The sequence below is a fragment of the Carettochelys insculpta genome, chromosome 2 (assembly GCF_033958435.1).
Source record: "Carettochelys insculpta isolate YL-2023 chromosome 2, ASM3395843v1, whole genome shotgun sequence".
Classification (NCBI taxonomy): domain Eukaryota; kingdom Metazoa; phylum Chordata; order Testudines; family Carettochelyidae; genus Carettochelys; species Carettochelys insculpta.
In genome coordinates, this window is record NC_134138.1 from 181,655,924 (window position 1) to 181,678,866 (window position 22,943).

At 43.6% G+C, this 22,943-nt stretch overlaps 1 protein-coding gene across 2 annotated transcripts in view; it reads right to left on the reverse strand.

Moving 5' to 3' along the window:
* The window catches only part of HECW1 (HECT, C2 and WW domain containing E3 ubiquitin protein ligase 1), a 343,912-nt gene that overhangs the window by 141,131 nt on the left and 179,838 nt on the right, over positions 1-22,943 (reverse strand). For both annotated transcript variants that reach the window (XM_074988069.1, XM_074988070.1), the window contains 2 exons: positions 18,092-18,186; positions 1,469-1,544 (listed from right to left, as the gene is read on the reverse strand). In XM_074988069.1, coding sequence (XP_074844170.1) covers positions 1,469-1,544; positions 18,092-18,186 — 171 coding nt within the window. The remainder of the gene's footprint in view (positions 1-1,468; positions 1,545-18,091; positions 18,187-22,943) is intronic.

Sequence of the window (22,943 nt, forward strand, 5' to 3'; positions counted from 1 at the left end):
CACTCAGCTCATCAGGAAGAAGTTTTAACAGCTGTCACCCACGTGAGCATAAAAAAACATGCTGTATTTTAAGAATCCCATTGTAATATCTATCAAATACTCTTAAATGCAAACCAGGTTAAGTGAAAAAACACTCCACCGGGAAGTATTTCTGTGATAGCATGTCATGCTCTTAATGGCATCATTCCCCCAATAAAATGTTTTGCTTCAGACTGTAAACTTTATATTGTACAAAGGTTTTAAAAATGGGAAGCTTGTACAGGCTGCCCCTCCTGAGTGTGAGCTTCTTATGCACAAGACACCTTTCAAATAAAGAGTGGCTCCCAATTTTACTGAAGTCCATTACGATCAGCTGGCTTTGCAGTGAATACTGCACCATCAGTAGCACATCCCAGGAAAGCCCAAACCAGGCTTGTAGCAGCAAACAGAATAAGGCTAATAATGAAAGCCACAGGGTGAGAACCAGTGAGAAAAAACTCTGAGAACTGATTTTGTTTTCTCTGATGTCTCCTTGAAAGATTCTCAAACAGAAATATTTATTACTGTACATTTTTCTGCATTTTTCCCTTAGAGAAAAGATTACAAGTGTTCTTACAATAATAAGGTTTATTGAAGAGAAGTGCATGTATATCTATTATCTGTATCTACACCCAATGCTTTTTTTGTAAAAAAAAAAAGAGGAGCTGGTAGTTGACTTCTTCTCTGCCCCCAGCCAATCCGTGGCAAGTACCGGCACAAAAAAAAGCACTATCTACATCTATAGTTCTTTATGAGCAGGCAACTATCATGATACTACTGCCTAATTCTATTAAGCGGGAATAAACTATGATGGTTATAGAATTCAGTATTTAAATAAAACAAATCAGTTTTCATTAATCTTCTTCCAGTTACTTGTCCAAGTATCTCCTATAGTGCCTGGCTCACCCACCTAGACAAGCATAACAATTTAGCCAGGCACTATGCAGGATAGTTTGGTCTCTCAATGCTATCTGCTGTCTGACTTCAACAGATCTTAAGAATGAGCATCAAGTTAATCATGTGGATACACGCCCTCATGAAAAGGAATGTTTTCCTGAATGGGAGCCTATATAGGCAGCTGCCACAATTATGCATGTAAGTTTAAGTAACTAGAAGTACAGATGCATAGCTGGACACCTTACTGTCCATTTGCATTGCAATTAATAAAAATACTTGGGTATTATCCAGCTTTTTCTATCTGCAAGTCTCATTCAGCCTTACAAAGGAAATCAGTACCATTACCAACATTTTAGAGATGTAAAATTGTCTTCAGTCACAGACACAAGAGTAGACAAGTTTTTCAGGTGAATCTCTTCCTCCCTTTTTAAGCCCTTGGTCCCCTGAAGTGTCAAGGTTAAATGTGAACCATCTACTGGGGTTGTTTCATGGTCTAAGAATATCCAGTCTCATCCTCTGGGCTCATAGCTTTATGCATTAAAGAAAGACATACCTGACAGTGAAAAACTGATCAGCCTCCGACTTCCTTGACCCTGGACTGGATCTTCATTGGCTATACTTTTAAAAATCTGCTGAAAGAAGGAGAATGGTGAGAGAGCTGTCTCCAATGATTCTTCAACAGAAAACCAGCTTAGTAACTGTTATTTCTGCAATCATCATCAACAGAGAATCAATTACATGTGTTCATTCAGCATTTATTGATCAAAACAGTTTTATCTGTAAAGAAACCAGACACAAGGACGCTCCTTCTCACAGAAATGAAAACAAAAAAAACCAAAACCAAAACCAAAAAACCCCCAAACCTGTCCAAGAAATTACTGTCATCTTGTAAGTATTTTGTTTTAATAAGAAGAGTGGTTTCTTAGTGGAACATCTGTAAACGGTACCGCTTATTGTCCCTAACTCTACTCTGGTCTCAGCAAAAAGAAATGTAACTCTTCATAGTTCAGTTATTGTAGTGACTCTCCAGATGATTTCCAATTTGCAATCTATATAAAAAATGAGCATTAATCCCATGAAAACAGGACACACAGTGAAATACTGTGGTGACAGGGCATCAAGCAACCATCAGCAATGCCCAGCAAAGGAGTTAGAACTGAGTGACTCACCTGCATAAGGCCATGCCAGGAGAACTGGTCTACTTAGACTGGTGACTCAGCAATGCCCACCAGACATGTTTGGACTTGTATTCTCCAAGCACATGGGACTGAATGTATATACACAGGGGCCCCATTTCTGGCCTTTCTCCTGCCCTCATCTATGCTGCAAGCAACAAGGGCACTCAGAAGACTACAACAGAGGAGACAGGTGCAGGTTTAAGGGATAAATCTGTATATTAAGGACAGCAACATCCAGTGGGGTGATGAACTGCCTGATCTAGTTGTTGACCAGTCTAATAGAGTTGAAGGTTTAGACTGAGTGCTTATATTTTATTTCCTTAGGTAATTAACTCTAACTTTTTGCCTATTTCTTACAGTCACTTAAAATCTATCTTTTGTAATCAGTAGACTTGTTTTACTCTTTATTCTTTATCCTTACCAGGGGGTTTGCCTGAAGTATTTGGTATCTATCAGGTGTATTCACTTTCCATTGATGATGCAGTGAACCAATTAACAAATTTGTACTGCTCCAGGCAGTATATTGCTGAGGTGCAGTGCTGGGAGGATTTGGTTGGTGCCTTTCTCTGTGTGATTTGTGAATGGTTCTGGGAGCATTCCTGGGATGTAGCTAGGTGTGAGACCCTACACTGTTATGTTGAGTAATAACAGGGCCTGGATGGGTTTGCTACTTGCCACTAGCAAATCACTGTTAGAGATGGCCCAGGCTGGAGAGTCAAGGGGGCACAGTAGTCCCACAGTCCCAGGCTGTACCTCGGGGATCCCACCACAATAGATTACATTGATTTTGTATGGTGCTTTTTCTTACCAAATACCAAGTTGGATGAAGGCTTATATGATGCATTTGATTAAGTATTTTAGGACAACATAATTACCTTTGTCAATCAAAACACATAGGCTCATCAAAAATATGCCAATCTGGTTTGACAAGATATAGATAATTTTCATAAAACCATTGGCCGTGTCTACACTAGCCAAAAACTTCGAAATGGCCAGGCAGATGGCCATTTCAAAGTTTAGTAATGAAGTGCTGAAATACATATTCAGCGCCTCATTAGCATGCGGGCGGCTGCGGCACTTTGAAATTGACGCAGCTCGCCGCCGCGCGGCTCATCCAGACGGGGCTCCTTTTCGAAACGACCTCAGCTACTTCGAAGTCCCCTTATTCCTATGAGCAGATGAGAATAAGGAGACTTCGAAGTAGCCGGGGACCTTTCGAAAAGGAGCCCTGTCTGGACGAGCCGTGCGGCAGCGAGCCGTGTCAATTTTGAAATGCCGCAGCTGCCTGCATGCTAATGAGGTGCTGAATATGTATTTCAGCGCTTCATTAGTAAACTTCGAAGTGGCCATTTGCATGGCCATTTCAAAGTTTTTGGCTAGTGTAGATGTAGCCATTTTGATTTGCATTAATAGACACCTTCCTTCAATTCTTCATTCCTTGCATCCCATTGCAGCCTTCCCAGGATCAGTGTCAGACATACCAGATGATAATATCTGAGTTATTTTGTGTACCCTCAAATATTGGCACAACATTAGGCTTTTAACTTCCAAAGCTCTGGAATTTCCCAAATGTTCCAAGATTTGTTAAAAATTAACATTAATGGTTCAGAGTGCTCCTTTACCAGTTCTTTGAATATTCTTGTGTGCAGGTGATGTAGTTCCACAGATTGTAGAAATTTTAACCTTATTAGTTGATGTTCAGCTACCTCTCTAGATACTTGTGGAATAGAAGGTATTTTATTATTTTGCTTCCTTCTACACACAAAACAGAAATATCTAATGAATATCTCTGCCTTTTCTCCATCACGACAGACAATTTTATCATCCTTATCTAGTGTTGGATCCATACCATTGTTAGGATTTTGTTTGTTCCTGATATATTTAAATATTTCATTCTCATCGTCCATAATCTTTCCATAAATAGATTTTTTCACTGGCCCCTTTAGCTTTTCTTTTCAATTGTCTTCATTGTCTAACAGCTGACTTGTAGCCATTGCCATCAACAACCCCCCCACCCTGTTCACTATGGCTGTATTTACACTAGCAAGTTCTTTTGAAAAAATGGGCCTTTTTGAAAAGAACCCATGGAGCATCTATACACAAAATGCGCTCTTTCAATCTTAAATAGAAAGAACGCATCACTTTTACCTGCAGCCCTCTTGCACTCCCAGATGAGGAAGAGCGCCAATTTTTGAAAGATCCTTTTGGAAAAAAATGTCTGTAGATGCCTTGGGGGGCCTTTTCTGAAAGAGCAGTCTTCATGGCACAGGCTTTTTTGATCCCTGGCCTGTTCTTTCAAAAGAGCAGGGTCTGTCTGAATGCTCTCTACCACAAGAGTAAATTGATTGTTTGATCTGTTTTTTGGTGTGTGGACATGCCCTTTCAAAAGAAGTTTTTTCAGAAGAGATCTTCCAAAAGAACGTCTTTTGAAAGATTGCTGTAGTGTAGATGTAGCATATGTGTCTCAGTGCGAAATTTCAATAGAAGAAAAAAAAATTTGCACAGAGTTGCATAATGTTAGACATGTAATAAGTCTATTTCCATTGGCTTATCTTATATCTTTCATGATCCTAGGGGAAAAAGAAATTAATTGTGATGTCTAAAGATTTTTTAAAGATCAGAAAGTACAATATATTCACACAAAGATACAGTTAGAATCTCACTTGGAAACACATATGTATGAGAGTAATATTAGCTATATGAATAGCCCCACAGAATTCAATAGAACTACTCAGGTGTGTGACAGTTTGCAGGAGCAGGACATCACTGATCAGAACTAATATCATCCACAATATGAAAACTATACCTGAGAAACAGTAGCACTATATGAGTGAACTACATACCAAGAATTTGTTTATACCAACAGAAATGTCTTACATTTGGTATAACAGTCATTTTGAGTTTACCACCTTACCTGTCAAGGCATTTTAATAACTCGATCATTCATTCTAAACGAGTGCAATCCCCTTGTCTGGATAGCGACAGCAAAAGAACTATAAACACTGATAACTTTATGTTGTGTTAAGTGCTGTGCTGGCCTCTGCACATGGGGTAAACACCATCCAGCATGAATTGTTCAGTACCACAGAGCTATATGTTGTGAAGAATACACTGAAGGTGGGAAGAATACTGATTTATTTAAAGTAGATCTTTCAAGAAGTGAGAACAGACAGAAGAATCCTAATCCAAAGCATGACTTGATTTAGTTGCTTACATAAACAAAGCTGGGCACACAAGTGCTCTCTCCTCAACTGTTTGGCAAGTCTTTCTCTTCTTGTCTACATTTCTGTCTGATGGAAGGACTAAACTGTGCATCTTGGGAACTGAAAACCAACAAGTAAAATCACTCCAGGTCAGTCAAAATGCTGAGGTTAGAAAACTTTAACAATTTTTTAAAATCATTGCTTTGTCTTAAGTTCACTCTTTCCTTTTGCTTTGGTAGAAGAAAAGAAAAGTTAAATACACGATACTTGGTGGGGGTTAACTGGTTAAGTGGTAGTACTGTTGAAAAGGATCTGGCGGTTATAGTAGATCACAAATTGGATGAGTCAGTAGTATCATGCACTGTGAAAAGGCTATTTTTGGGGGTGTATTAATAGGACTGTTAACTATAACACACATGAGATAATTTTCTCATGCTGTGCATCCCTCGTGATGCCTCAGCACAAGTGTGGTGTCCAGTTTCTGGGTGCTCCACTTTGAGAAAGATGTGGGCTAATTGGAAAGAGCTCAGAGAAGAGAAACAAGTATACTAAATGGACTGGACTAAATAACCTCTCTGGGTTCCTTCCAGCCGTCTATGTCTATGATTCTGTGGTCAGATTCTCTCTGGTGCTTCTGTTTCTTCTTAGGCATTAATAGTCTTCTATGAGTATATTGACGATGGAGAAGACATTTCTAACTTATGATTTTGTGTGATCCTGTTGCACAATTCTGTCAGCCCCTTTGAATCAAAAGGTTATTTAAGGCAGCTCAGTTAGAGGCTCCACAATTCAAAGGGAAGTACTGCCGGATTTTATGAATTATGGATTTTCCTCTTAGGGGCATATTACTGGACAACATTACAACTGTGTATTTAAACCCCAGCAGCTGCAAAAGCTCTCAGATCTGGCTTCTGAACTCAGCTAACCTGTAGGGAGAAAATAAAATCCAGATGGGGCCTGTAAATCATGTCACAAAGATCCATGAATGACTCCTGGGAGGAGCTAATCCCTTTTCTCCCCAGCCTCTTGAAACACTAATATGGATTCATGAGGTCCAAATGGCTCTATTATTTGTTGGCTGCTCTTAGGGGTCTGTGTGTCATTTGCTCCATACATAAATATGAGCATGAACAAACTGTGCAACTGGTTTTCAAGGCAATTATATTAAATCAAAATGTCTTAAAAGTGTTAAAACCTGATGAGTCCAAATTATTTCCCATAGCCACCAGCTCACTGTACCTTAGAGAAAAAACACCAATTTTCACTTCACATACTGGGGCCTGTCTTTCCCACACTGCTGATAGTATATTTTGTAAATTGTGCAGCCATCATGATACTAAGAGGCATCAATATGCAGTAGGGTTAGTATTTATTTGAAACACAACTACATACTAAATAATAGACCACCTGTTTTTCCTACAGACCAACAGCACAGGCCATAGTGACTTTCTCAAGGAAACTGTTGGACGTACCCTATCAATGTTCAATAGATGTCTCTATCTAGAGAAGCCTATTGGCCCTAGTTACATGCTGCTAAAGAAATTGTTGTAGCAGAAGGGACCTATAGTGTTAAAGTTTCCAAATTTGATTCCTTCTCACACTGCACTGGCACAGAAGAGTGAAGTAAGGGGAGAGTGCTGACGTCACTGTGGATTTCTTTATTGGTTTCAGTTTAAGTCAGAACCCTACTGTTATTTTAATAGAGCTCTGTACACATGATACAGGAACCAAGGGAGTTCCTTGTCTGACTTCTCTCCTCTAATCCACTGCTCTGCTTTCTTTCACCTTTCCCCCCTCCATAATTCCACTGCACTTTTGAAATTAAGGGCTTGTCCACACCAGCAAGTTACTCCATGGAAACACCTCCCCCCAAAACAGCAAGTTACAGCACTGTAAAACACCACTGCAGACAGTACTATAGCACTGGTGTAGGCTTCCAGCACAGTTAGCTCATCACCTCATGGAGGTGGTCTCCCTAAAGCACTGGGAGAGCTCTTTCCCAACATTCCTGCCATGGCCACACTGCCGTGTTAAAGTGCTGTCTTGTCTGCTTTTCAAACTTGTAAGTGTAAACAAAGCCTAAAAGAGCAGTTTACACAGCATCATATGGAGATCCAGGGATAGTATGAACAAGTGATATGTGAACAGGTCTTTCCAGGGTAAAAAAAAAGGCAAGAAGACTTAGTCTTCATGAGTTCAAGCTTCAGCTTGTGTCTAACTCTTCTGAGTTAATTCCCTGTGAGTAGATCTCCTGCAAATGTTTGATACTTTCCTCCCCTTTAAGATTTATTTTAAAAAGTTTGTTAGTGGAAAACAAATAGGACTGGATAAATGTTTTCTTTCTTCTTTATCTGTCATGCTAGAGCCATGGGAACTGAAGGGTGAATTCCGAAAGAAGCAAATGAGGGGTTTACTTTAAGACTCTCAAAGTAATTAAAAGTATTATGGCTATATTCCCCTGCACCACTTTGAAAATCTTTCTCTAATTAGTGGCACTGCTTTAGCTATCACCCTTTCTCTGTTACCAGCCAATAGAATTAATCCATCTCTTGAATACAATCTATTCTGCTTATTCTGCTGCCTTCCTAAAACAATATGCTAGACAATCCAAAATACCACCGTGCCAGCTTCTATATTGGTGAGGTTTCCTTCCCTCTTGGGTTGTCTGCAAGCAGTTCAAACCCTGGAAGGACCATGGTCACCTACGCCCTCTCTTTGATTCCCATACACTCTTGATTCTCTGTTGTGAACACATCCCCTTCCAATTTTGGAAGACTAGCCCTGACAATGGTATTCCTTAACCAGAGAAAGAACACACTGTTTATTGACATGTGGCACTCCCTCCTTGATCACCAAGGGCTAAGCTTGCTGCTTCTGGTGTCAGATTTTATTTAATTAAGTTCTCTATTCAGCGGAGGGAACATCTCTTCTTTCCCAAGCCCAAATTTACTATTACAATTTTAATAATTCTTCACTAGATTTCTGCATAACTGTGAACCCTTAAAGCCAGCCTAATTACAGGACACAACTGCTGTTTAGCATCATCATTAAAATTTTCTTGAAGACAGATGACTGATTGGTTCATAACAGCAGGTTGCCTACATAGAGATGCACGCACAACTCGGTCTCTAAGATGAAAGTATTTCACATTTCTTAGTCTACTCTGAGAAGAAAGAATGGGGTTTCAGCAGAACTAGCAGCTAAAAACAGGAAACTGTGGGCACCACTTTAATTTAAAACAGAATGGAGGTAATGTTTCCCATGGAGTTCAACCTCATTAGGCTCCACGCTATAAACCATTCAGCTTTTTATTAAGTTTCTATTTCTACCATTCTCTTAACAGACTCCAACTGTTCTTTAACAGCCAAAGTGAAAAATCGTAAATTAAAGACCTTGATCTTTCCTTCCATCTCTGAAACTTGAAATCTATATATTATTCTGTAGAAATACACAAGAATACCCAGTACTTAATTTGTAATTAAAGAGTGCCAGGCCTCAAACAATTAAGTTCTGAGGCACAAGCAATTTTTTGCCTTTAGTAACTGACAGGGAAAACCCAGAAGTACTAGTGCTATGAACTACCAAGCCTAGAGGTGCTGAGGCTCAGGCCTGGAAAGCCCTGGATCACACAGTGCTCTCTATGTGGTTTTTTCATTGTTCTAAAGTAAGTGAAATATGCCTTTTATTTGCAAACTAAAAAGCCACTACATATTTTACTATCCTAAGTAATTTCTTGGTCTGCCTATGTGACCTTTTAATAGGAAAAAAAAAGTTCAAAATTTCAAACCTGAGTACCAAAGTTTAGGTGTTACGAATGGGCAATGAAGGTGCTAAATATAGATTTAGATGATTTACCATCTAAATCTGAGCTCAGTAACACTCTTCATTTATATCACTTGCCATCTGAAGAACTCAAAACATTCTACAAACCTTAATTAAATGTCATACAACCTACAGAAAATGAATTTAGTCTGAACTGGGTTTGACTGCAGTTTTAGATTTTAGATAGCATTTTAATTTAGGTAAATGCTAAATAACTTCCTGTACTCCTAAAAGACATTACACCTTTTTAAACTCCTGTCCTTCTCAGATGCGCAGTCTTCAAAGCGCTGCATAAAATACTCATCTGGATCAGTCTCTTTTTGCTTCCTACATGAATTACTTTACACTTGTCTTATCAAGCGTTTATCAACAGTCCACACTCAAGAAGACACAAATGATGTTTACAGCAGGAAATCCTCAGCAATGTTCAATCACCATGAAATGGCTGTTAACTTAGCAAACAGCAATCCCAGCTGTCATGGGAAAGAGAGCCAAGGCAGCACTTTTGCACAAGCACAACCGTCAGAAGGTGTCCACCAATACTTAGCTCCAGTTTACGTGATTCTGTCCCTGATGCTAACTGTGTTTGACTTATGCCATGAGGTGACTAAAGCTCTCAAAATTAGGTCAATGTTTAGTATATATCTAATGAGTTCAAATGGGGGGATTCATCCTGAAGTGATACATCTATATACCACTCGTAGTTGAATCGTCACATATCAATCCCAGTCTTCAGGTTGTGAATGCTGAGGAAAAAGAATTTCCCATTTTGTGTTGTATGCCTTTCATTGTGGTGCCTATTTATCTTAATGCAAAGTAAAACAGCAGAAAGGTAGCACTTTAAAGACTAACAAAATGATTTATTCTGTGATAAGCTTTTGTGGTGAAGATCAATAGCATTTCCAGTACAGACTGACATCTATAAGTAGGGAGGTCCAAAAAAAAAATTGCAGTTAAAAACTGACAAAGCATGTACATTGGACTGAAGGAGGGAGAGGGTGAGGGATGTTAAAGTATGTTGCCTGAGATAATTATGAGTATCAAATGAAGGGAAGCAATCCTTGTAATACATGCAGTAATTTTTGTCTCTTTTCATATCAAGTGTTAATGTGTCGAATTTGAATATGAACTCTAATTCACAACTTTTTCTGTGTAATCTGTTTTTAAAGTCTCTTTGTTCTCAGACACAGATTCTCAGGTCTTTAACAGAATGGCCCACTTCATTGAAGTGTTCACGGACTGGCTTATGTGTATTGAGATACCTGATGTCTGCTCTGTGTCCATTCATTCGTTGGTGAAGAGTTTTCCCAGTCTGTCCAATGTAAATAATGGCAGGGCATTGTTGGCACATAATGGCATATATAATATCGGTCAAAGTACATGACAACGTGCCCTTGATCTTGGTTAGGTCCAGTGATGGTATTCCCAGAACACATATGTGGACAAAGTTGGGAGCGGGGTTTGTTGTAAAGAAAAGTTCCAAGATTAGTATTACTGTGGTGTAGCCTGTGGTTGCTAATGAGAATCTTTCTTAGATTAGGAGGTTGTCTATAGGAGAGGACAGACCTGTCACCTAGGGCCTTCCAGAGTGTAGAATCAGGCTCTAGAATGGGTTGTAGGTTTTTAATGATGTGTTGGAGGGGCTTGAGTTGGGGGCTATAGGTAATGACAAGTGGAGTTCTGTTATTGGTCTTCTTGGGCCTACCTTGAAGTCACTGGTTTCTAGATATTTGTCTGGCTCTTTCAATCTTTTTTACTTCTCCCGGTGGGCAATTAAGTTTTATGAATGCTTGGTAGAGGTCTGGAAGCTTTCGGTCTCTGTCAGCAGGATCAGAGCAGGTGTGATTGTATCTAATGACTTGACTATAAATGATGGGTTGTGTGGTGTGTGCTGGATGGAAGCTGGAGGCATGTAGGTAAGTGGTGTTAATGTGGCCATCAGTGATTTGTACTGTGGTGTCCAGCAAATGTATTTCTTGTGTGGAATAGTCAAGGCTCAGGTTGATGGTGGGGTGCAGGTTGTTAAAATCTCTGGAATTCTTCCAGGGTCTTTTCACCATGGATCTAAATGATAAAGATGTCATCAATGTAGTGTAAGTAAAGGAGGGATGACAGGGGATGAGAGCGAAGGAATTGTTGCAACTGATGGAAAACCTGGACTAGTGAGTGGGTTGCATGAGTGGCCCTCCTTCATCTCAGTGGGACACAAGATTGTTGTAACCAAGACAGTCCCCTGAGCTATGGTAGTTTTACTAACCTTGCTTGTGCACCTGGAATTTGTAGGATGTGCCAATTGAACTACAGCAGTGGATGCAGAGGGAGCACATGGCAACCAGGACCACACCACTGTCTGTGCCCTTACTTTACATGCATGTTACGTTAATAATACCAGTAGGAAAAAAACCTCAGTGACCCCAGACTGCCAGAATCTCGCAGAATCCGTGCAAAGATAATGGTTAACAAAATGTTTCATGGGCCACACATCCAACCCCAATGTGCTGCAGGGTTCCCACCACTGCCCAAAATTAAGTTAAATCACTGTCACATTATCAGTTTTTGCCACTAGCCTGCCTTCCTGGAACTACTGGCTCTAAAGTGGCTTATAAAAAACAAACAAACAAAAACAAAAAAAAACAAACCAGGATTATTTAAATCACTGAGCAGAGCAAAAATTAACTGACAGAAAAAGTTGATTTTTCCAGAATGGTACGTTACATAAAGACAAATGTACAATTACAGCTGTATGACTAAAACAGCCTCAACAACAGACTAAATATTACAGATATCACTAAGACGTTACAGCTATCACCAAGTTGTCCTATTCTAGAGTTTAACTCAGACATACTGTTATAATGTGCATGGCGTAAATGTGTAGATGTGCCGATTGAAGCTGAAATAGATTAAAAACAATAAAAGTCAATAAAAGCCCAAAGCCAAATGATGTTCCCTTGTTTACAAATTGCTGTTTTATAGACAACTAACTTGGGGCCTTATGCCAGCTAAATCCATATGTAGAGCTTGCACTGCTTGGGCAAAGGATATAGCTTTTGGTTCCTACATATTCAGACTCATCATAGCGACTGACAGGAGATACTCCATGGGAAGACTATTAATTAGCAAATGAACTGCAGGGCATCCAAAATGCCAGAGGAAAAGACAAGAATTGATTTGGAGTGTGCGGTTATACATTCAAAGGGAACAAATGATGCACAGTATAAAAATATGAGAAGTCAGCATGCCTATAGCACAGTCAATGGACATGCGAAGTAATGATGCCCAATTAGCATAGTAATAGCTTCCTGTTTGGGCAGCGGACAGAATATTTAACCAAAAGTTTAAAAAAATGTCAGGAGCATTTGTACTGAACAATACCTGCAAAGCTCTAAGACAGTCTGGTTGGGTGTACTGGGATAGTTAGCACGTGACCACGCTAGTTTTAAACACTGTAACTAGAAGAAAACCTGTATCCATATGCCCCTAGACAGACATATGCTCTTGTGCGATCTTTTCAAGCTGTGCCAAATTAAAAAAGTCTATTAATCTAAAATAAAAGCCTCCAATGACACACTAGGAAACTGCTGAGCTCTGGAGACTAAGGTGAAATTGTAGCTTCATCGAAATCAATGGCAAAACTGCCACTGACTTCAAAGAAAGCAGAATTTCATAGACCTCTATCTCAAGCACCTATTTTACGGACAAAGGCTAACAATCTTCTCCACTGAAGAGATTTTGCTCACACTGCACTGGCATCCAGCCCTTACACCAGTAAAACTCCTAGGCTACATCTACACTACAGCACAATTTTGAAAGGCGAGCTTTCGGAAGCAACCTTTTCAAAAGATGGCCTTTCTAAAGCAAGCATCTACACACCACAAGAGGTTCAAGGTCACGAACCACTTTTTCAAAAGAGCGCAGCCACACAGCCCAGAGAGCTCTTTCGAAAGAAAGGGCCAGAAAATGCCACAGATGGAGTCGCGTGGTGGACAAGCCCTTCCAGGGGCTGCAGCCAGCTACTCTCTTAAAAGGCTCCTCCCAAGCACCCTTATCCTGCACACACTGATGGCTGCTTTGCCACCCAGAGCACTACAGACACCCACCATGGAGAGGAACCACTTTGGGAATGGACCCCCAGCAGCTCCCCAATGTTCTACTCACTGAGGCCGTGGTCAGCCTGCTGGCCACATTGCTAGTGGCCATCCTCCAGCAGCTCCAGGGGGCTACCCTGATAGCTTCCTTCCTGCGAGCCACCACCACGAGGTGACACCCATGTCCCCCTTGGGTGATCCAGTGCCTGTGGGTCTACCACATCAGCAGTGAGTGGTCGGATCAGCTGCTGCTGGGGGACCAGGACGATGACTACTGTCTCCAGAACTTCTGCATGACAAAGCGTATGTTTCTGGAGCTATGTCACTGGCTCACCCCAGCCCTCCAGCACCAGGACGCCCAGATGCAGCCTGCAGTCCTCCTGCAGAAAAAGGCAGCCATCGCCCTCTGTAAGCTGGCCACTGTGGACAGCCACTGGTCAGTTGGCTACCAGTTCAGAGTGGGCAAGGAAAACCACTGGGGCCATCCTCATGGAGGTAATCCAGGCTCAGGTCACACACCCACCATGGGAAGTGGAGAGGAGGCTCCCAGGCAAGGGTGACCTTTGACAACTGGGGATGGAGCTCCCAGAGGGATGAGGGTGAGGAGCCCCAGAGGGGATGGGCGGAGGGCCATGAGCCTCACCGGCCATGGGAGCCCCTACCGCCCCTTATCCAGGATCTGCATCACGGCTGGGATGGGGCCAGGACTATGGGGAGGTAGGGGCACGGGAGGGGTGCTGCAGCCATGGGCTCAGCAGGGGGCAAGAGGAGGAAGGAAGAGCAGGCAGGCAGAAGGGCCTGGCTCTCTATGGCCCACACTGGCCACAAGCCACTGGCCAAGTTGGTTGGCTGGGGCAAGGTCAGGCAGGGCAGCGAGGTCAGGGGCAGCAAGGGAGGGGGCTGAGGGAGTGCCCAGTATGGGAGAGGGAGGCTGGGACAGATGGGCGGTTGTGGCCCAGGTGAGGGTGTCAAGGGTGCCTGCCACCCACTCTCAGGCTGCTTGCTCCAATGCCAGCCACTCGCACAGGGTGGAGTTTTGGTCCTGCAGGGCGGACAGGTGGGCAGCAGTGGCCTCCTCCTCCTGGTGGCACTGGCACATAGCCCACCTATGGACAGGGCTTGGCTGGCCCCCGGATGGTGGAGATCTGGAGATAGGAAGTGGACCGAGGGACGACCCATCAGTCATGCAACCTGGCCCTGGAGGAGCTGCCCCTTGTCCCCATGGCCCCACCTATGCCCCATGTGATGGCCTGGGGGCCCTTTGGGATCCCGGGTGCTGAGGGGGTCCCCGCATGGGGGGAGCACGTGCAGGCTTTGGTTGGAACCCACACTTTCCCTCCCCAGCCATGCAGCCTGTGGTGCTGTCTATGGGAGCGGGTGCTGAGTGCTGCGTGTGGCCCCCTCCGGGGCCTAGGGAGCAAGGCCATCTGGGGGGTGTTCAGACTGGTGCCGGCAGTCACATGGCTAGCTCACTGCCAGCTGCGGCAGAGGCTGGCATCCCCTCCCCACGCACCAGGGCATCTAAAATGCCCAGGACCTACCTGAGGGTCTCTCCAGGAAGTTAGGAGAGGCTCGGGTGGAGGGGGCCCAGCTGGAGGTCTCCAACGATGACAAGCTTCCACCACTGGAGCCCTCATCATCGCTGGTGACCTCAGTGTTGTGGCCCATCCACAGGGGGATGCTGGCACCAGATGGTCCCAGCAGGTCTTCAGCCTCAGTGTCCGACTCCCGCTCTGGCCAGCTGTGTCCAGTACCACGACAGGTGGTGCCACCTCCTTGGGCCCAAGGAGGTGGTTCAGCATGGCAAAGTCGGGGGCATGTGGTGACTGCTGCCCCGAGTGGCTGGCCGCGGCCTGAGGCTGGCAGTATGCCTATTGCAGCTCCTTAACTTTACTGTGCATCTGGTTGACTGTGCATAGGGGGTGGCCCCGGGAGGTTAGGCTGGTTGACAGCTGGGAGAAAGCAGTGGCATTCTGGCACCAGCCAGTCATGTGGAGCAGGAGCTCCTCATCCCCCCAGAGTCCTAAAGGGTCCCTAATCTCAGCCTCACTCCAGGAGGGGGCCCTCTTCTTTGGCCCCTGGCTGGGCTTCTGGGAACTTTTGGCTGGCTGGGAGGGAGCCCTTGGCAGGCGCAAGGGTCCTGGCCACTGGCCATGCTTCTGATGGGATGGCCACTGTCAGCCTGGCATCCCTGGGAGGTCATACTGCTGGAGGCTTGTGGTCTCCCTGCAGCCAGCATGCTCTCAGCTTCCTGTCACAGTGTTTCTAGGTCCTGGCATCTTAAAGTGCAGCCAGATGCAGAGACCACAGGGCTCCTCTTGTGCTGCAGGCAGGGACCTCTCCATGCTCCAGCTGGTCAGCATCACGGAGACCTGCTCTTTTCACAGAATGGCCCGTGGAGCATCTACACACTTTTTCTTTCTATAGAGTCTTTTGAAAGGGGGCATACTTCCTGAAATGGGAATGGAAGAACGATTTTGAAAGTCAGGCCGCATTCTTTCAAAATTCCTCTTGAAAGAACTCATTTTGTGTGTAGATGCTCTATGGGGAATTTCAAACGGCCCCTTCTTTCGAAATTTCTTTCAAAAGTACTTGCTAATGTAAACGCAACCCTACTGATTTCCAAGGGAATAATTCCTGAGCAGAGATTTCAGGACTGGGATTCGCAAGTATTGTAAAACAAAATGTGAGTACAATTCTTAGATCATGATGCTAGTAGCTATTCCATAAGGGAAGACCATCTGCACTCATGCTGTAGAAGTAGGATTGGGGTCTTCACTTGGATAGGGTCCATGTTTACGGGCTACTTTGTGACATTGGTACAGCACAAGGTAACTGGATCAGACCTGTGAATTTAATTCATTGGTCAAGCTGTATGTAGTCTGATGGACTTCAATCAGACTACACATGAGACTACGCAGTCACAGTCCTTACTTGGCCACACAGGGGAAAAGGAGAAGATGGGACTCTGGTTTAGATAATGACTCTTGTATGGGATGGACTCTAGGAACTGATCCCCTGGTCCTGCTCTTTGGTGAACAAATGGGCAGAGTGTGGGCAGACAGATGGTACAGAATGATTCCTGGCTCTGCACATGAGACATTTCAGACAATGTGGTTGCCTGTGTACAAAATGGTCAGAAAGCTGAGTGAGGAGGAAGAAGGGAAGAAAACTAGATGCTCTGAGTCATCCTCTGGCCTGCTTCTGGTTGATGCACTCATGTGCTGCCCCTGAACTGGGACAGATGTAATGTTCCACTCTGATGCATGATGAGTAGGTGCAGCAGGATAAGATTCAGAATTGTCGTTGTTTCTGAAAGCCATTTTATGAGCATTTTTTAAAAAGAGTGTAAGTCTTAAAACCTGATATTGGTAAATTCTTCTCTCTTTTTTCACTTTATTTAAAAAAAATCATTAAACTGAAAATGAAAGAGCAAACTGACTAGATAGATCTAGTCTACCTGGAGTTGCTGGGCTCTGCAAGACACAGTCTCTGCTGACCACCAACATTTCCATCTCCAGCCCCCAGGCCCTCGTCTTTGAAGTCAATAGGGTGGGGCCTGTAACTTCTTTCACAACTCTGAGAAACCTATTTGTTTAAAATATATATTTTTTAAATAAACCCAAATCCTTTCCAGAATGAATGAGCTTTCTGGCCTGTTGACTTGCACTACAAAGATGTATGTGTGGTATCAGTTCACACAGCTGATTTCTTTTAGTTTCCAGCTTCAGCTGCAGCAACAGCCAATTCAAAGGCCCACAGAAGACAGAGGGGCAGGAGTTGAAGTTTGAGCAGACAGTGGTGGTTTCAGCTGAGACTGGAGGGTACGTGAGTCAAAGGTAATGGAGAATCTACACATGAATTTGTCTCACATTTTATTCTCTTTTTTTGGGTGCTGATGGGAATAAGGGGACTTCGAAGTAGGCAGGGTCCTTTCGAAAAGGAGCCCCGTCGGGATGAGATGCGCGGTGGCGAGGCACGTCAATTTCGAAGTGCCGCGGCCGCCCGCATGCTAATGAAGCGCTGAATATGCATTTCAGCGCTTCATTAGTAAACTTTGAAATGGCCATTTGTGTGGCCATTTCGAAGTTTGGGGCTCATGTAGACGTAGCCATCTGCTCATAGGAATAAGGGGACTTCGAAGTAGGTGGGGTCCTTTCGAAAAGGAGACCCATTGGAATGAGCCGCGCGGTGGCAAGGCGCGTCAATTTCGAAGTGCCGCGGCCGCCCGCATGCTAATGAAGCGCTGAATATGCATTTCAGCGCTTCATTAGTAAACTTTGAAATGGCCATTTGTGTGGCCATTTCGAAGTTTGGGGCTAGTGTAGACACAGCCATAGTGTCACATAAAATATAATAAACAGATAAGAATGTAAGAACTGACGATGTGTTATAACTTGTTCATCTTTTTGTCTCAAACTCTGCAAAGGATCCTGGGATATAAACACAAATAATTCTAGGGCAAAGAGTGATGGGAGAAAATTTAAGTATCACCCATCTAGAACCCAGGGGGTAGGCCATTTAAAAAAAAAATTAAAAAAACCCTATAATTTCACCTGAAAAGAAATTCCATGACTCCATATGTAAGGATGTCTGTGCTACTTCTTTAAATCTGTCGCATAAAGTCAGTCAGGAGGGGCAAGGGAAGTACTGAATTCTCTGCTTTGTTATTAACTCTTATAAACAGAGACTGCTAGTGTATTACATATCTGAGATTCCAGTTCCTCTTGGACTAACACGGAATTGATATGCTTTAAACAGATCCCAGGGCAGAAGGTCAGAATCAAAATTAATACAAAAACACAAAAGACAGACAAGGAAAGCAATAAGTTGCACAATATTGGATGGAAAGAACAATGGAGAAGCAGAAAAGCCTGGAGTGACTTACAGGAGCAGAACTGTTTTTCACTGTGACACTGGGAGTTGTTGCTCGTAGTGCTCCGCTTACTCCATGGTAGTATTTGAAGCAGATCTTTGTTTCAGCTAAAAAAGAAAATGATTGTACATTAGAAATATTACCAGGAAGAAGTATTATGATGTGTTGCATTTGAAGTGTAGCATGTCCATTCATGAAGGTTAATGGGCAGATGAATTGAAAATGGAAACCATATGTCTCCATCTGATGATCAGGTTAGTTTACTAAAGATAGGCTCTAACACTGGTTACCCATGTTGTCTTGCATGAAATATAAAAGTTGTTTGATTTCTGCAGCATATGTGAAATTAATCAACAACCTCTTGGCCGCGTCTACACATGCACGCTACTTCGAAGTAGCGGCGCCAACTTCGAAATAGCGCCCGTCACGGCTACACGTGTTGGGCGCTATTTCGAAGTTGAAATCGACGTTAGGCGGCGAGACGTCGAAGTTGCTAACCCCATGAGGGAATGGGAATAGCGCCCTACTTCGAAGTTGAACGTCGAAGTAGGGCACGTGTAGACGATACGCATCCCGCAACATCGAAATAGCAGGGTCCGCCATGGCAGCCATCAGCTGAGGGGTTGAGAGACGCTCTCTCTCCAGCCCCTGCGGGGCTCTATGGTCACCGTGTGCAGCAGCCCTTAGCCAGGGCTTTTGGCTGCTGCTGCGGCAGCTGGGGATCCATGCTGCATGCACAGGGTCTGCAACCAGTTGTTGGCTCTGTGGCTCTTGTGTTGTTTAGTGCAACTGTGTCTGGGAGGGGCCCTTTAAGGGAGCGGCTTGCTGTTGAGTCCGCCCTGTGGCCCTGTCTGAAGCTGTTCCTGGCACCCTTATTTCAATGTGTGCTACTTTGGCGTGTAGACGTTCCCTCGCAGCACCTATTTCGATGTGGTGCTGCCCAACGTCGAAGTTGAACGTCGACGTTGCCAGCCCTGGAGGACGTGTAGACGTTATTCATCGAAATAGACTATTTCGATGTCGCTACATCGAAATAAGCTATTTCGATGTAGCGTGCACGTGTAGACGTAGCCCTTCTGAGCAGTAGTTATCAACTGTATAAAATTATGCCTGAAGTCTGCAGAACGTGGTAAGGGTTTCCCCAGACTAAAACCATAGGGATAAACTCCTCAGGACTCAGGAAGTAAGTCAAATATTAATTAATGGGGTCAGGAAGAAACTTCACTTAGGGACAGGTTATTCCATACTTGTACATGATGAGATTTCTCTGAAGCAGGATGGTTCTGGCCACTGTCAGAGATAGGTGAATGGACTAGACAGATGACTGGTCTGACCTGGTGCGACATATCCTATTTTAAAGCCTTTTTCACAAGCAGCACTAAGCCATATGTTTTCTTGGTTTATTTCCATTTTTTTCAATGGACTGTTGTCAGTACTGGCAGCACAGGTGCCGTCTCCATGGGGGCTGAGCATCCACCAGCAGCCTCCCATCAGCATCTCCGCAATCCCAGTGCCTCTGCCCATCTTGCGTCAGCTGTTCCCAGGCACAGAGGTGGTGCTGGGTGGGAAAGAAGAGGGCTCAGGTTGGGGCATGTTCAGAGAAGGAAGCAGAATGATGTGGGCTGGGAATGGGAAGAGTCAGGGTGAGGGTGGGATCTCGAGGGAAGAAATGAAGAGGGGGTAAAGCAGGGAGGACACCCCCTACACACATTAGAAAGATTACTGAATCAAGCCACAGAAGAAAAATGGTTGCTGTGTGATTCATCACATGGTCTTTTATAAGAAATAAAACCCACCATCCATTGATTCTGGAGCTCAAAGGAGTGCTGAATTTTCTTGTCTTCCCACTGGACCCCACATAGATACCAATATGAACACCTTTAAAATATTTCGTCACTGGACTACAGCATAGTGTGGTTATCCTCTGCTCTTCAGCAACCTCAGACTGTGGTGGGACAATATTTTCAAGATCAGTTTTTCTACATACCTTCTCCCCTAACCCTCCAACAGTTACTTAGCATAGTCATTTCTACAATGATAGTTGCAGCATTAGCTGCTCCGATACAAAAGCAACGAGGACTGTCCAAGTACACAGCTTTGTACACGGCAAGGTGCCCAAGTGGCAACAACATAACTTATAATTTAAACCCTGTCTTATTTCATTCCCTTCTACTGTTTGGCCCAGACTGACAAGCACTTATCACTATGCTTTGTGCTTCCTGCCCGGAACAATACTTTTAAAATCAGTAGAGCTGCTCAAATTAGCAAGCACTATGCCTGGTAGTTCGTATTTGCAGGATCAGAGCTTCATACTGAGGAAAAAGAAAACTTTTGGGAAATGGCCCTTTCTCCCATTTGTTCTTTACAACAGCATACACATTTCTGGGTCAAATTCTGCCACCTCCCTATACAGAACCCTCACTGAAGGCTCTGAGTACAAAATTTTCCTTGCGTGGATTGCAGGGATTAGAATAGAGATGACTCTCACTTTCAAATCATTACAGTTTGTCACCTGAACAAAGAGAAAACTACCACAGATTTACATTAAAGGCCTTAGAAATATCTCCTACTACAAACATCATTCAATTGTTTCAGTGCTGCCTAGCACACAGGCCGGTGGGGCAAAATGGAATTCCATTTCTGCACCAGGCAGTGGGTACATCCTCATTAAACTCTCTTGCTGCCAGCACCTGCTGCCACCTGAGGGCCACTGTGGAATCCAGAAATGCTTCTTTAAGATACCACAGCTAGGAACACTATATTTGTAATGCTGATACAAATAAATAATGCATAAATGACAGAGTTTTAATGCCACTGAGGCAGCAGGATACGCCAGGAGCCAAATGGCTAAAAGCAATACAGTTGTGAGAACAGACAGGACACATTAACTGTTGATGCTCTGGCCACAGATCACAACATTGTGAATTGTGATTGCTCAGTAACTCTGAAAATTAGTCCCTAAGCATTTTAAACTGGGCACCAAAAAATTGAGACACCAAAGTAGAAGTCTCCTTTAAGGCTGTGTTTAGGGTGTGGCTGGAACTTCAGCACTGCCACCATCCATTCCTCCTTACACTGTTCCCTGAGTACCTACAGAGCTCCTTCCACCTAACAATCACATTACATATGTAGAGAAAAGCAGTCAGGTAGCACTTTAAAGACTAACAAAATAATTTATTAGGTGATGAGCTTTTGTGGGTCAGACCCTGTCCCACGAAAACTCACCTAATAAATTATTTTGTTATTTTTTAAAGTGCTACTTGACTGCTTTTTTGTTTTGATAGAATATAGACTAGCACGGCTCCCTCCCTGTTACTGTTACATATGTAGCTTCGTGACTTCCAATAGTGAAAGGAAGACAGTGTGCCTGGTGTGCCACATGGGTAATTGCTGGAAGAGGGCATGAAGAAACAGGCAAGTGAAAGGGGATGGCAGGGGGCAAGAGCCACATGGCTCCTGGGACATGTCCCACCCCAAGCTCCCCTCCTGGGCATCCTTTAGACAGGGCAAGGCAGGGGCAGAACCCCCACCCCATTCCTACCACCTCTGCTTGTTGCTTGCTATTCCCCTTCCCATCACTGTGAGGGAATGAGGACAGTGCCCAGTGTGCCTGCATTCCTTTCCCTCTTGGCTGGTGCGGGCAGGGGCAGAGCAGTGAGTGACCCACAGTGTGAGCTTCCCTTTCGCTCACTGACAGTGACAAAGGGGAAAAGCAAGCAACAAGCAGTGCTGGTAGGAATTGCGGGGTGGGGGCGGGGTTAGCTCCCTCACCCTCCCTAAAGTGCATCCTTGCCCACCATGCTATCCTCACTACCCCAATCCCCTGCTATGACCCCCCCCATGCCCCCACACAACCCACCCTGCTGCTCTGAGCCCCCTGCATTCTGCCCCACACTTAAATTTCTGACAGTTACCGTCATATCGTACCCCCCTCAACCACCTGTCCTGAGCACCACTTCTCAGGGAGTGGGGTGGGGGAGTGCGGGTTCGATAGAACAATAATAGACCTGTCACGGAGTCTGTAACTCTAGGTTACTGGAACAGCAAACAGTCACTTATGTTGCAGAGCTGTCACCTATGATATATTTGGGAGCAGCAGTTTTTATTAGAGTATTAAAGTGGGGATGAGTGTATCGCTCTGAAGAACTGCAAATCCAGACTGAATTCTCAGTTTGTAATTTCTCTACAGGATTTTTAACTGTTCAGCAGTAAAACTGATTACATACTGAGCAGACACCAAAAGTTGATACTATCACAATAGAACTGCCACCCACACAAATAAGATACCAATCCTACAAATTATTCAAATTTTGATTTCTCTTTCCCATGGAGACAATTACATACAATTTGTGGAACTTTTAGGTGGCAGAATAAACAAACTTTTCCTATAAACTCATGAAAAGTAATTTTCTCCAATACTTTATATTAATATGATCAGCCTTTCATGGCAGGTAATATGGCTTTTGATTACCTAGCATTAAATTTATCAGGCAGTCATTTACCATATACACCAAGGAGTCCGTAGAAAAATTACAAGCACTACCAAGGTTCAGAGGAATTGTAAAAGTACAAGTAGGAAGAACAAAAAAGAATATAAGAGCAACTAGCCAAAGATTCAAAAGACTAACAGCGTTTTTTTGAAAACCCAGATTGCATCAGATGAAGGATGTCTGCTAAACAATCTGTGGGGCCATTGGATAACTGATGTGTTAAAGGAGTATTCAAGAAAGAAAAGGACATTGTATTAATCTGCTCAGTGTACAGGAGCAGTCAAAAAAGCTAACAACATTAGGAACCATTAGGAAAACAATAAGATAGAAAATATCATAATGTCTCTATATAAATCCATGGTATGCCCCCACCT